At 44.1% G+C, this 15,642-nt stretch overlaps 1 protein-coding gene across 1 annotated transcript; it reads right to left on the bottom strand.

Annotated features, from left to right (window-relative positions):
• Nucleotides 1-153: 153 nt before the first annotated feature.
• On the bottom strand, nucleotides 154-14,758 carry Tectb (tectorin beta). The gene is made up of 10 exons (XM_076834528.1): nucleotides 14,683-14,758; nucleotides 13,855-14,045; nucleotides 12,545-12,687; nucleotides 12,368-12,440; nucleotides 6,987-7,090; nucleotides 6,771-6,854; nucleotides 5,374-5,536; nucleotides 3,936-4,008; nucleotides 2,825-2,857; nucleotides 154-1,797 (listed from the first exon to the last, which is right to left on the bottom strand). The coding sequence occupies exons 1-10, from the start codon at nucleotides 14,756-14,758 to the stop codon at nucleotides 1,748-1,750; spliced, it is 990 nt and encodes a 329-aa protein (XP_076690643.1). The 3' UTR covers nucleotides 154-1,747.
• Between the last annotated feature and the right edge of the window lie 884 nt (nucleotides 14,759-15,642).

The following is a 15,642-nucleotide window of genomic DNA, read 5'->3' as shown; positions in this document are numbered from 1 at the left end:
AATGTGGGAGAGAGCAATTGAAAGTCTGTGGTATATACATGAGTCTAAGGAGCTCCTGGCTGTAGAAACCCCTGGGAAGGTTGAGGAATTGACTTTCAACATGATATATCAACACTGCAAACTGTAGTGATAGGTTATTTATCTTAAGGCATTTCATTTATTCCATAGCACCAGGTAGAGATACATGATCATAAAACATAATGATAAAATAAAACCAAACTAACACAGCATTGTTTTACTCTGACATCAAAGAATATGAATCTGGCTATGAGTATGCTATTTAAGTTATTGTTATATGCTATTTACTAGAACCAATAAAAATATGTCTTCTGTCCTTCTTGACTACAAAATACTCTGAATTTACAGAAGGAAAAGATCCCAAGCTATCTGGCACATCAGATAGCTTGGGAGTCATTTTACTCTAGCCTATTGCTAACCAAACATGTGCTTAAACTCTCGAGAGATCTGATAAGTAGTTTAATTTCTGAGTTCGCCCAAGTTGTACAAGAACCATCAAACTACAAATCTCAAAAGTTCTTAAATACATTAAAAATGGAGAGACAAACAGGTGTGTGTTTTCAAATTGAAAGCCTACTAATTAAATGTTTGTGATTAAGAACTAAGAGCTCAGGCTTATCCTATTAATTCTCTACCAGGGTTGGTACATTCAGTTTTTATTTTGGTGACCAAAGTAAATCACGGATACTGGCATACTCTGGATCACTGAGGTGGCTGCATTGTGAGATTTCCACGTGATTTCATTGGCCATATTTGCATTTGCGTTTCTGATTTTTTTTGTCGGTTTTATTCTGATGATCCTAAGTTGATGAGACAAAAAAAAAGTATATGGATTTGAACATCTTAAGACTAAGTGAAATCAGTTCATTCTGTACACATGAAGATTTCTTAGAGTCAGTGAAGAAAGATATTGAGGACATGGATGTCACAAGGCATATAAGAAGTCAAGTTGTCACCAAGTACAGAAAACCTGTGTGTGTGTGTGGGGGAGGGGTTGTCCTATGCCTTTTGTAGTTTTTTTTTTAATAGAATTTCTAATTTTCTTTTGATGTTAAAGTATATATTAGCTACAAAAACAAGGAGTTTATATCTGTCTAATGTTTACATACATTTAATAAACCTTATAGTAAAAACTAGTTAGGTTAGTACTAAGAACGTTTAAGGATCCATTTCCTTCCTATTACTTATGAGCAAAACTCTGGTATTCCACTCTGATTCCTACATGGTTATTTGAAAGATTGCAACTCCCTGCCTGCAGGCTCAGCTCTGGTCCTTGGGTAGAACTGCCCAGTCTCAATGACAGAGCCCCTTTTGGCGAAGTTGGCTATTCCTGTGCATTCCCTATTTAGCATTGACTTTGTGGTTAGGCACTACATGGTCTTCAAAATGCTCAGCTGCACTGGGTGGGTGTGCCAGTCTCTCAGAATTAAAATAGCTTTCAAAGGAGGAGGGCCCTGCACCCTTGACTGGAGTCTGAGAAGACTCCTCCCCCAGCTGCAGGGGAGGGACTGGCGGGATCTAAGGGCCACTGAAGGAACAAGAGGAAGTGGGGCACCAGAGAAAATTGATCGCTGAATTCACAAAAATCATTGGAACACATATTTGGCAAAGCGCTGGTCTCTGCTCCACGACAATGTAGTCTTCTGTTTGCTCTTTTTGGCAGCACAAAAAACGAGTCTGTCATCACTGAGGACGACCTGAGGGCGGAGCTGCAGCTCCAGGCTGACTCCTACAACAGGGCGCAGATCCCCAGCATCACGACAAGGTGGCGCATAACATCTGTGAACCAGAGCAGGCGGGGAGGGCTCTGAGACAGAGGCCTGAGGGCAGGAGCAGCTCAACCCGCTCTAACCCGAGGAGGGCCCAGCTCAGGGGTCTTAAGTAGGTTTGCATAAAACTCTGACGTTTTATACAAAGTCATTTCTGTTCCTCTCTTGGGGATTCCGCAGCTCACTGTTATCGGTACAAAGAACCTGGCGGATGAACCTAGGTTGAGGACCTGAACTTCCATCCTACACGATGGAGCATTGCCTTGTAGACCTTTGCCATAGAACTTTCTCTAAATATGAGAATCTAGGATTGGAGTCTAAAAAGTTGATTTACACGATTTTCCTGTAACCATAAGAGTGAAGTCTACATCTGCAAGTTGATTCTAAATGATCTCCTTGCAATTACCTCCTTCTCATCATTCCAGGGAGATCTTGGCTCATAGCTGAAATAGTTCTTCCTCTTAGGGCTTCCCTGCTTGCTCTTTGGATCACGTGCCCCCAACCCCAGTGTACTCCACACATATTAGGAAGGGCCAGGGTCTTACCTGTCATGTTCACTGAGTTGTCGGATGCCCTTAGCTGTCATTAAATAACCCATACAACATCAGGTACAATAGAGACAGTGATTAGCCCAGTTCCACAGAGGAAAAAGGTATGGAGGGGTCAGGTCATTGCCAAGGTCACTCAAATGATGAGGGGCAGAGATGTAACAGGACTCAAATATTTGTTGAAAGAACAGATCATTAAAAACTGTGTTCTCCAAATGAAGGAATCCAAGCAAAGTCACCTGGTGATGACTTTGTTGAGACTTGGGGGAGTGGGTTCCAGTCCTGCTGTTACCCAGCTCATTCATCCCTTCAGATCTCAGCCGGCTGGTTGGAAAAAGACCCCTTAAACCTCTGCCGGCTTCTGCCCCATGTAATTTTCAACTCTAAACGTTTTTGCTGGGGTCAAATTTAAACTTCTTCTGAAACATCCGTCTGCTTTACAAAAGTGGGCATTGCCCGTGGCATCCCCGAAGTGCCTCTTTTCCTTACCTGAGAAGCTACCGAGCCTCCATGATCCCCTGCCTGGAGTGAGTGAAGAGAGAGAACGCAGGTTTAAGAAAAGACCATGGGCAGACATCTCACAACTGTTTCTGAATCATAAACGCGACAGTATCCCTGCCCCCTTTAAACCCTGAGCCGCCCCCTTGCCTTTAGGGCAAGGTCTATGCTGAAGCTCACAAAGGCTTTGTCTCACACCATTTTCTCCCAGGCTTTCTGAGGCAGGGGCTGGTGAACTTTTCAGGAAGGACCAGAGAGTAAATATTTTCAGCTTTGTGGGCCAGTCTCTATGACCACTGATCCACAAGGTCAAAGCATGAACACAGCAGTCCACAGTACCACTTCAGTGAACAAGTGTGGCCCTAGTCTAATAAAACCTTGTTTGTAAATACTGAAATTTGAATGTCAATTAATGTTTATAGGTCATGAAATGTTGTTCTTCTTTTGATCATTTTTGGAACCATATGAAAATGTTAAATTCTTTTTTTGGTTTGCAGACCACACATAATCAGAAGGAAGCCTAGGCTAGGCTAAACTCTCAAGTATGGCTGCTATGGTGCCCAGTCTCCCCAAGCGTCTTGCTCACCGCAGGTCACACTACCCTCAGTCCATCATACAGATTTTCAACAGAGGTCTTTCAGGAGCCCTGGACTGAGCTAAATCCCTTGCTGGATACTTCCTGGCACCCCTGCCTCTCCACAGGGGTCTTGCTCCTTGCTAGATGGAAAGTTCCTTGTTGGTTCTGTTTATTTCTAAAACTCCAGTGCTAGAAGCTCAGTAGAGGCTCCTTGACTGGCACCTGACATGCCTAGAACACTCTCTTTCCTATTATTATTGTTCTCTGCATGTTCCAGTCAGAAGCTCAGCATTTTCTGATTCCTTGGGGCCATTTTGGATTTGAGCCATCGATAGAACTTTTCAAGGTACTCAGCAAACCTCAGCTTCTTGGATTCCCATCCCTCCCCGCACTGGAAGACTGGAGGAGCAGGTGAGAGCTGTGTCTACAGGCACACCTGGTTTGGCAATTCAGTCAAAATGCTCAAACCGGCTGTGCCTGTGGGCACGGCCCAGAGTGCGCCCAGCCAGTGAGAAACAGGCTTACTCCGCAGGGAGAGCTCCACCACCAGCACGCCCCCGGTCTGGTCCCGGAGCAGGCGCTTCCGTTTGTCGCAGGTCTGATGATGAGAGGAAGGATGAGAACAAAGGAAGGGAAAGAAGAGGGAAGTAGAAAAAGAAAGAAAAAGAAAGTCACAAACTGGATGGAGTAAAAATTCTCCAGTCAACTCATACTAGTTGGCTTATATTTATTTATTTGTTTTAAATAATTCTGAGAACCCAGGAGGAAAGCATCAGTAAATTAAGAATTCAAGTTGGAAGAAATCCTGCTTGGTCCTTTCTACCACACGTGGGAGGGATGGACCCACGTCTTTTGATAAAAAGTGAGTCTTTTACTTACAGTTATTCTAATCACAGTGACTGAGGACACTTGCAAAACATGTTCTTTTTTAATGTGGTGTCAATACTCAGCCTCTGATCAATTGTAAAATGTTTCTGTCAGCCTTTCCCCAGTTGCACACCCTCTGGCTCCTTTCCCTTTCACTATCTGTGCCATGGACGACCATCTTCTATCCAAATGAGTCAATGCAACTAGAGATCATAGCCTTTCTTTCTTTCTTTCTTTCTTTCTTTCTTTCTTTCTTTCTTTCTTTCTTTCTTTCTTTCTTTCACAGGGTGTGAAGGGGGGATTATCGGGGATTGAACTCAGGGGCACTAAACCACTGAGCCACAATCCCAGCCTTTTGTGTTTTATTTAGAGACAGAGTCTCATTGAGTTGCTTGGCGCCTCACTTTTGGAGGCTGGCTTTGAACTTGTGATCCTCCTGCCTCAGTCTCCCAAGCATGCTGGGATTACAGGTGTGCAAAGATCATAGCCTTATTTTTTTCAGTTCCCTAGACATTAAAGACAGGCAGCCTCTTTGGAAACTCTGAGACCTCTAGTCCACGTAGACCAGAGAAGCCAACAGTTTAGGATTCAGCACTTAAAGCCTATAAGTCGGTATTCTGAAGCAAGGTGAGCATCAGGTTCACTGATGGCCTGAATGCATAGGTGGCTGGTCCTTCCTCTCAAGGTCCCATCAGCTCTCCCCCAGAATTTCTGCAGCATGTGTCTGAAGACTGCCCAATTGAGACTAAAACACCCCTGCCTTTTGAATTTTGTGCAGACCTTGAATTTCCCTTGTACTTCAGCTTTTCCAAAGCATTTCCATGTCTGTCAATGCCTTACATGGTCTCTGAAAGGGGACGGGCCATCACTACTTAGATGAGAAAACCAGGCCCAGGGGCTTAAGTGACACTCACCAGTCTGGGTAGGTTGTCAGAGGCAGGTGGACAGGCCTGGAGCTTCCACCCTACTCTGGGCCCATTTCCCCAGGAGGCCCTCTGCACATATCCCACTGCCAGTTATGACTTCCCAGTACAAACCCAGCTCCCCCAGTACCCCACCCCCATGTAACATCCTCCTTCCCAAGAGGGCGGCTCACCACTGGGCAGGAGAGCTTCTCGCTGTCACAGATGAATGTCTCACAGTGTAACCAAACCTTGGAGAGTTTGGGGATGTTCTGGAACCGGAAGGCATTGAACTGGAAGGTGGCCCTGTGATCCTTCCCATTCTCGTGCACGAGGACCGTTTCATCGGTGGGGCAGCTGATGCACATGGGGGAAAGAGGACCACATGTCACCTCAGGGAGCTGCAGCAGGGGCTCAAGACAAATTTACACACAGTGTGTGCAGCACTTTGTCCTTCCAAAGCACGGTGATAGGCAGCACCTCACTTGATCCTCACAGTTAATGAGGTCAAGCTGAGGGCCTATAAGATGGGTTGGATTGTCCCCATTCTATAGGCTAGGCACAATAGAGGGGTGTGGCTTATGAGAAGCCATTCACCTGGTGAGTCACACCATTGTCCTAAAGAAATGAAATGCCCAAGAGATAAAGTCCTCCCGAGGACTGGGATGTGGCAGACCCCCAGAGTAAAACACCCCAAGATAATGACCAGGGCACTGGGAGCAGCAGTTCCCTGTGTCACCACAGACATCTAAACTCAAGGCATATGTCTCTGTGTCTATGATGAGATTTTGTCATTGGAAATTTGAATTTATGTTCCACTTTTTAACTTATAAAGTCACCTTTGTAAATATGTGGTCATTTTTAAAAATATAAGCACAGGAAAAAAAATGACTAGAAGAGTAGCATCTAATTGTGTCGTTACTGGAGTAGAGGCAGGACCTAAAGAACGTCACCTCCAAGGGGTGAATGTTGTACCTTCGAATCTAGACCAAGGGTCAGAGCTGGTTCTGTTGATGTTGGCTTCTGAGTAGCAACAGAGCTGTGGGCATTTTCCAAGTTATGAAATGAGATTCTTTCAGGATCATTTGGTCAGTAAACCCGAGATCCTTGTATGAACTCAAAAGGTAAGACCTTAAAATAGCTCTTTGCAGCTCAAGTGTAAGCCAGTGGAAAAGAGAGTAAGTAGAGCTTTGTGGAGGGGGAACCAATGGGGCGGAGAGTGAGCAAGTCTAGATGCCTTGGCACTGCTGCCTCTTGGCCGCAGCCCTGGCACTTGCCCCTCAGTGACAGCTACCTCTTGTTGGTGGAAGTCCACTGGGAGCTTTCACACCATCACTCCACACATCTCTGTCCCCACATCAGGTCTCTGTGGGAGATAGGTATGCTGTTTCACTTGTGCTCATGTGCCCAGGAGAGTCCCTGATAATGTATCTGCTCTAATCCCTCCAAGAGCTCTTGAAAACTAGGGTTTCCTCCAAAAGATACCAATGTGAACTAAAAGTATCTTCCCAAGCTATCCCAAGCCAGAGCAAAGCAGGCTGGGATACTCCCGGCCCCACCATCAGCCCTGACCCTAGACAATGGAACCTACCCCTTGTTGATCAGTTGCCACTGCAAGGGATACATGAAGTCAGCAGAGGGTGTGGCCCAGCAACTGTTCAGGACCACTTTAAACCTGGAAAGAAAGCAAAATGGTACCACTTGGAGCTACAGTCTTAGGCTTAGAAATATTTGGTGTTTGGAAAGTCTCTGGGCTAGCTTTTCCCCGTTTATACTTAAGAATATAAGCCCAAAGAAATGCACTTACCTAATACTTAATCCTTTGGCTTCTACTCCTGCAAACAGATCTGAACCAATCTCAGATGTCTCCAGGACAAAGGGCGCTTCTTTCTTGGTAGAGAACTTGGCATTCTTGGGAAGGAAATTGACATCAGGCATTATGACCTCTCAGACTGAGAAGCTGGGTCTGGCAGGAGCAGATGAATTGGAATGGGATGGGGATGGGAATCAACCCCAAAGAACAAGCACAGGAGACCACATAGCATAGCACAGGAGCTGCCCTAGCTACGATGCTGGGGCCATCTTAGTAGGAGTGAGGACATCCCATATTCTAGATTTGCTGGTCATGGAGAGGCACACACTGTACATCTCATCTATGCCAACAAAATTTGACTGATGGAAGCAAATCGAATCCAGAGATATTAAGGTGCTGTGTTTGATGAATCACCCAAAGACCAGAGAGACCGAACACATACAGCCCCTCTCTACCCTTGCTTACCTTCTTGCCTGGGCAGATTTCAGCCTGAGTTAGAAAGTTTATGATCTGATTCCCAGTGCAATTAACAACAACAAGAAGATGCATAACTATCTACTATGTGTCAGGGATTGATCTACATATTTGGATGGTTTCTACGTCAGGATCTTTTGTATGGTGAGAAATATTGGTAAACAAAGTCAAGATCTGTCTGATATTCTAGCAGAGAGAGACAGTAAGTAAATTGTATAGTATGTTAGAATAGAACATAGTATGTTATGTAAAAAAAACTATAAAAATGGTAGATTAGGGTAAGGTAGATTGAGAACATATGGAAAGGCAGGTTGCAATTTTAAATACTGTGGGGAGTCTTCACTGAAGAGGAGATATTTGAGCAAGACTTCAGGGAAGGGGACCATGCAGTCATCTAGGGAAGAATGCTTCCATTAGGGAAAAAGGCCCTAGGGCAAAGGTGTGGCTGCAAAGAGGCCAGTGAGGCAGATGCCCTGAGCAGGTGGGGGTGAAGGCAGAGGGTGGAGAGAGGCTCAGGGGGGAAGAAAGATTAGAGAGGCTACAGGGGAGGATGGAGGAGACTGGGGCCTGAGCTCTGAGTGCAGACAGGAATCACCACTATGACCTGAGCTCAGAGGCAGCAGGTTCTGATCAGCAACCGAGTTGTGTGGTCTATACCCGGCATCTTCTTAGGCAGCTCTGGGTGTGTTATTAGGAATAACAGCAGTATTTCCAGGTTGACTTACCCAAAGGAGGGTGACCTCTCCGTTCTCTGAGTCTTGGACTCATTTAACTCTACTAACAACCTGGCACAACACTCTGGATTTAGTTGCCAGAGACGAAATCACTGGATGGAAGAACAAGAATCCTGGGGTAACTTTAGCTTCCATCCACTAACTTGGGCCATTATGGAACAGAAACACAAAGTACATACCAGGGTACTATTTAAAAGATTTGAGTTTCATGGGCTTGGAGCTTTGCAGAACTGCAATCTGTAGGCAGTCGTAGACAGAACTCACATTCAGCAAGGATATCTAGTCAAAATGAAATTTTACCCCCTTGGGGTCAAACACACAGGGACTTTTATGTTAAGACTCAGAATCTTTCATCTTTGAAGACCTCTTATGTTGTTTTACTGATTGCAGATCTAGCCGAGGCCTCCTAGACTCGGTCACCTAGAAGTCAGTTGTTTCCCTTCCATTTGTCGGGGCCCTACACCATTTCAGTGGTTGCAAAAATTAAATTAGCATGTTCTTAGTCATAAATGATTTATCCGCTTAACATGCATGTTGAAGTGGCAGATTTATGGTGGCTTTTTATGACCCGTGTTACTGCCTGAGGTTTGCCATATTTTAAGAACACATTTCCCAAGGTGGTAACTGACCCAGGAACCACAATGTCATCGCTAATCTAGTCCTTTCTTTCTTTATAACATGAAAATTAGGGACCTGTTCCAGATATCTTCACCCTACAATACAGGACATTTTGTTTTGGCATCCCTAAAAACATAGAAATACTGCATGAACTGCTCATCCATCCAACAGAATGGAAGAACACCTTGAAAAACCACACCATACAGTCTCTTCCCCTGACCCAAGGGCCGAATCACAAGCAGCTAACTGTACAAGATTAGGTGCGCCTGATATAACAGCAGTTCACGTGGGAAAATCTAGGCATTTCTTCCGCTCACAAGCTCAACATGAAATACAAGAAAAGTGTTCCAAAGTTAGATCCTAAGACATGTTCATAGAGTCCTCCAGAAATTAGAAGGTCACCTCTGACTCACCTGGCCCCACATTAGTCTGACAAGGTCCACTTTTTTCTTTTCTTTTTGGTATCAGGGATTGAACCCAAGAGCACTCAACCCCTGAGCTACATTCCCAGCCCATTTTTTATTTTGAGACAGAATCTGTCTAAATTGCTAAGGCCTCACTAATTTGCTGAGACTGGCTTTGAATTTGTGATTCTACACTCTCAGCCTCCCGAGCCTCTGGGATTACAGTGTTTGCCACCATGCCCAGCGGTCTGGGCTCTACCTTTTAATTGCAGCATTGACCAATTGAACCATACTCAGAGGAGATGGTGAATGAACTACGGTGAGAAGATGTTTAGCTTGAGGAAGATGAAAGATATTTGAAGGACCAAAATAATTACATGGTATTATTCAGGAGATTGAACAAATGGGCAAGAGTTCTGTGTATCAGTTTTCAAATGCTGAATTAAAATGAGAAGACCCAATTACCATTATCTTTGAAAGAGGCAGAGAAGCCATCCCTCACCAATCTTGCAGAAGTGTTCTGAACTTTGGGTGGGAGGTCAAGGTTGATTGCTTTCAAGTTTTGTTCTGACTCTGGGAGTCTGTGATTTTTAGCTTCTATTGCTTGCATTTGTTTAGAGCTTTTTCATTTCTCTTTGTCTAACTAAGAATTACTGTTTTGATTGAATAAAAACCAACCTACTGACATTGATATTCAATACCATAGAGGTCTCAATAATAGGAACCCTCAGAGATTCCAGGTTAAGTAGGTTCAAAGTCTGCAATCATGAGAATGGCTATTTTCTTGGGCAGTTACCTAGTGCCAGGCACGGTATTAAGTGCTTCCTAAACATTATTTCATTTAATTATCATAATAAACCTAAGGGCTAAGTGTTATTATATCCCTACTTTATAAATGCAGAGATAGAGGCACAGAGAGGTTAACTAACTTGCCCAAGGTCACAAAACTAGTAAACAGTGGAACCAGCCTTCATACCAGTGTTCTGATGGCACGGTCCATTTTCTTAACCATAGTACTAGGCTACTTCTGTAAACCAACTTCCTTCATGTTGGATTGGGAGTCCAAATAACTTTCCTCTGGGAATACCAACTATGGGTTCTTGGCAAAAGTGCGTGGAAGGGGGATGGAGAGGAAAGATAGAGGAAGCATACTGAATAGAACTAGTGCTTTTGGAGTCCAGCATTTGAAGTTCTCGGAATCCTAAGCAATTAGCAGTGCGCCAGTTCCATTGTACTATCTGGGGCACAGCTCAGCTTCTGGTAATTTGATGGAAATATATGCAAGGAACACTTGTTGCTTCAGAAACACACAAGAACGCTCTCAAAGAGGGGGAAAAAAGAGAGAGAGAGAGAAGAAAATAAAAGCACACAGGCCAAGCATAGGAAACCAAGTCCACAGTGGGAATATTCATTAATACAAAACCCTCTCTTTGCTGAGGTCTGTCCTGCACAGGTCTTGCTGGGCCCTGGGGAGGCCTTAGCCTCATTTTTACAGTAGTTCAGGGAAGGATCCCATTAGTCTGCCCCTCCAGTAGAGAGGATGGTCTGTCTGGCTGAGGCTGAGAACATAACCTCTTAATTTTTTTTTTTTTAAAGGAGTAAGCTCCTTATAGTTCTATGGTTTGATATTTTTGTCTGAATCTCGGCCTAACATGGCTGATAATGGGTGACATTTTCAAAAACCCCGGTGTCTCTCTATTACCAACTGTTGCAAAACCTTCATCGAATCATATCTATAATTTTATCTGGTTAAAATAACAATTATTCACTTCCGAACAGGGACTCAATAGTAATGACAACTTGTCATTAGGACGTCCCCTAAGACTGTTGTCAGTGTGTGGAAGCCCGTTTCTTCTCTGGACAGCCTTCATCAGTCCTGCAGGATTTCCTCATCCTTTCCCCATCCTGGTGGCCCACACTTTATCTATCCCCCTGATGACAGGTCAAGGCACTTGTAGGGGTTTCTGATTCTCAGGATCTAACCACTAGTGGTGTGTGGCCAGGGGCAAATCTAGGTTTTAGGGGACTTGAAGCTTACCCCGTTTGGAGAGTCCTCTTTAACAAAAAGATTCAAAAAATTGAATCCAAAATTAGACACAGGGCTTGACAAGGACTTGTGTAGTGAGGGGCCCTTACACTTAAGCTTCAAGCCCTTCACGGGGAGTCCACTGAAACCACAGCTGGGTGATCTGTGCTGTAGACTGGGCTCCTCCAAAGCACCCAGGTGACCTTGGGCAAATCATGTCCTTCTTTTCTGGGCTTCAGATCCTCACCTGTACAAGGGACTGGGTCATTCTAACATCCTTCTGATTCTCACTGCTGAGTTTGGCAGGATTAAGAGCCTTCTAGGAAGCAGGTACAGCGAGTTCTAAGAGTTCAAAGTTAATAGAGTTCCAGGCAAGAGAACTTTTCTTTTATGAAACAAAGGGGTCGGACATGATGTCCTCTGAGAATGTCTTCCAGCTCTATGTTCTAGGTAAAGGTTTCTGTGTCTGCTGCGTCTTCCTGTGGTCAGCTGGCCAGTGTCTCCTCTGTGTGCATTTGTCTCACCAGAAGTCACCTTCTAAGCAGGAGGGCAGCTGAGCTGTGGCCATGGCCTATGTGATTTCTTTGGGGCACTTTATTTTGAGGGTTACCAAAGTGTGCCTTTAACTTCAATGTCAATATAGGCTGCAGACCCGAGTTAGGTAATGAGGGAACTCATTTACTGAAAACTAGGTAGCAGAGGGGAGCCCTAACTCTTCTCCTCAGATCTGTGAGGAAATGCTGTATGCCAAATGCTTTAAAAGGAGCTAGATTTTAAATATAAATAGATCTCTGGAGTAGGCTATAATGGAAACCAATCTCGATTAAGAGTCGGATATGGACTGTCTTACCGTCTTCTGACATTGCCTCAAGCTTCTCACCTGTGAGGTGGGAAGGTTGGCCTTACCTTTGTGGCACCTTTTAGCTCTTCTATTCTGTGTATGAGTCTGACTTTCTGCTACATTTACTCTTTAAAGAAGTTGGAAACTAAACCACAGCATATGTCTCAACTTGAGTTTTCAGTGGAGCTATGCCTAGAGCCTGGGCAGAATAAATCCTGAGCAAGTGTCCCATTGTCTCCTGGAAAGGCCACAGGGCAGGAAGGGGAACCTGGACTTACAGTGTAGAAGTTGAGAGACAATTGGCTTTCAAAAGTGCCCATGCTTCCGTTCTTCACATGAACAGTGGCCACTCTGAAAAGGGGAGAGAATTTTGCATAAGGACTGAAACACGCCTGGTTGCTAGGGCTGCAGCACACACCCAGGCAGCAGCCCCCCCACTCCGTAGAGCAACCTACCTCTGGTCAAAGGCAGCCTGGTTCACCAAGTAGGTGGAGTGGTAGGTGCACGAGAAAGAGTAGTTCACCGGCTGGTTCTTGATGACCACCGTGCTGTCGTTAGAAACGATGTGGCTGTAGAAGTGGTAGATGGGGGGCTTGTACTGGAAGAAGAGAGAAGGCAGTTAGGGTGGCCCTGGGCCCCCAGGATAAGGGTGAGAGTTCTGGGAAATGCAGATGAGGATGGCTCAGAAAAAAAAAAAAAAAAGCCCAATGTGGGGACAGCAGTGTTTGGCATGGATGGTAGAACTTCCCCTTCCTGTCTGTGTGTGAGCTGGTAATTTTCGTAAAGAATTTTGTAAAGAGTTCTTGACTGCCTTCAACTAAAATGGTTTAGAATAATCTAGGTTGATATTGTATGCTTAAAAAAAAAAAGTCCATAAACCCATTGGGCTTCTGACCAAAAAGAAGCTGCTCAAGAATGCCTACTTCCCAGCATCAACTTTTTATCCATTTCACTTGTTAAAGTGTAATAAGTGAATGTTTTCTCCCCTCTGCCATTTCTAGAACATCACTGTCTCGTTCTGTGCATTTCCTTTTTTTTCTAACAATAAGCACGGTTTCTGAGATTCTTTCTTCTGGCATGTTGGACTCTAAAATCACATAATATTAGATGCTGGGACCCACAGATGGATAATCATCTTTCGGTCAAGGCAGCTGAACCTCAACAGGAAGGTCGGGAGACCTAGCCTCCCTTCATGACTATGTCCCTATTGGTTCTGTGGCCTTGAACTGTGGCTTTATGGAGGTATCAGATTTCTCCTCTGTCATACAAGGAAATTTGGCAAGAGAATGTCTGCTATTAATTCCATGATTCCCTGTCTTAGGTACTTCATATGGCCCAGTTGAAGATTGTGCTATATTCTGTTCACTCCTTTAAAATACTCTTCCAAATGCATTTCCTTATCACTTCCAATTCTTGGAGAAAGGATGGTCCATTCCTCTGCCTCAACCCAAGAAGGACAGAGGCTTGGGAGCATGAGCTAAGAATCTGAAGTGAGTCAGAAGTGGGAAATGTACTTTGCTCTATGCATAGAGGGGGGCCTTGTAATCCCAGCAACTTGGGAGGCTGAGGAAGGAGGATCACAAGTTCAAGGCCAGGTCAGCAACTTATGGAGGCCCTAAGCAACTTAGTGAGATTCTGTCTCAAAAACAAAAACAACAAAACCATAGAGGGGGCCTTGTGCATGCCAGCAACAAATCAGGAGAATAAAGCCAAGTCATTCTCAGGCTAGTTGCCTAATCTTAAACACAGTGTGGCTTAGCCTTACCTCAGACTGGGTTCCACAGTAGGACTTGTTTTTAGGTGATAAATCTGGGATGACAAATTGGTAGTAACCACCTTCATGGACTCCATTGTAACACAGCCCCCCAAGGGCCAGCTGATGCACTTCCCATCCGTAGGGACACTCAGGGATTTTGGTGATGATGGTTTTGGGATAACAAAACACAAGGATGACATCTGGAAGAACATGCACATGGCTTGAGTCAGACTGGGTCATGGTAACCACCTACTTTAAAGAACCGTGGATCCTAATCACCCCAGAACATGCAGAGCCTGTGGTCCAAAACATCTTCCCTGCTATTCTTTAGCAGACAGTATTTTCCCCAAAATTTCACCAAATTTCTACTTTTAGAGTTTATTTAATAACTATACTGTGTTAGCATATTTAAAATTGGTTCATTTTAAAACTTTTATTTTAAAAGGATTATGTGAAATCACAGTTAGAATACACACACACACACACACACATACATACACACAAATATATAGCTGTGAAAACGAGCACATACCTTAAAATTTTTAAATGTTTATTTCATGCAAAATATTGTAAAACGTTGATTTATGGCACAGGACAGATATTCAGTAGTCAAATAGGAAAAAAAAAAAGAAGGTGGAGAGCATTCTCCAATGTTAGAAAAGTCAGATCACCCAACACTTTGGCTTCCCGTGGAGACAGTCTGCTGGCCCTGAGGGGCTTAAATGCTTTCTCTTGTCTTTGCATTTGCCAAACAAAGACAACCCTCAATGCTGATCATTGCAAAGGGAGATTCTGGAAACTTCCCTTTCCAGGAAGATGGGTGGCTCTGAGGCATACCTGCTTTATTTGGAGTGCAGGATCTCGCGGAGGCTTCTGCAAAGACGGCCAGCAGGACAAAGGCCCTCATCACCATCGCTCCTCAGAACCTGGTCTTTGCAGATGGCCAAACCCAAGTGACCAAATGGTTATGGTCCTTCCAGAGCTTGGGCCTCGATCGTTCTAGGTCAGAAACACCAGCAAAGAGTTAAAATCAAGAGGAAGAACAAAGCAGCCCACACATTGTTGGAGGAACTGTTCATAGGAGGTCAACGATGCTTTCCCCAGTTCCTAATCATCTTCCCTCGTCAGCACAGAAAGCATAAAGCGAGGCTCGTACCACTGGGAGCGTCAATGGCACAGGAGGTTGCTCATGTTCCCAACTGTCTCATTCTCTCTGGACTGTGGATGCTGCCTCCCAGATGCTCCCCAAACCTCCAGCCCCAGTCCTAGTTCCAGTTTATATAGCCCGAGGGTGTAAAAGAAACCGGCTGCAGATAAGTCACAATGAGCACACATTACCCACTGTGGTGGGAATAAAGGAACCTGCACAATAATCCAATGGGAAGCTCAGTTACCACTTGAGCCTATTTTCTTTTACTGCATAGAATCAGAAACTTTTTTTTTTCTTAACCATTTCAACCAGGGCTGGAATAAAAAGTTGATTTTTCTCCCAGTACAAAAAAATAACTCTAATTGGAGGCAAACTCTCTCTACGCAGTTCTAGGTGTCAATTTTATTTCTTTTACATCTTCCTTTCTTTGTTTTATTTCTTGCTTTCTTATTTTTATAGATAGGTGAATTAAACTTTTTTTAAGAAGACTCAAGTCCAGCATTATTATATTTGACAGTCAAACAAAGATTAGGCTGTATTAATATGAACATTTTAAAGGTTGCTTTTCTCTAGTATTTTTTAAAAATGAACTCTGATGTCTAGAATTTTATCTTGAAGTACAGTTTTAAATTACACCCTCCAGGCTT

The sequence above is a fragment of the Callospermophilus lateralis genome, chromosome 15 (genome assembly GCF_048772815.1).
Source record: "Callospermophilus lateralis isolate mCalLat2 chromosome 15, mCalLat2.hap1, whole genome shotgun sequence".
Lineage (NCBI taxonomy): Eukaryota > Metazoa > Chordata > Mammalia > Rodentia > Sciuridae > Callospermophilus > Callospermophilus lateralis.
The sequence above is the reverse complement of the archived record's forward strand: the minus strand, read 5'-3'. Positions and strand labels throughout refer to the sequence as shown.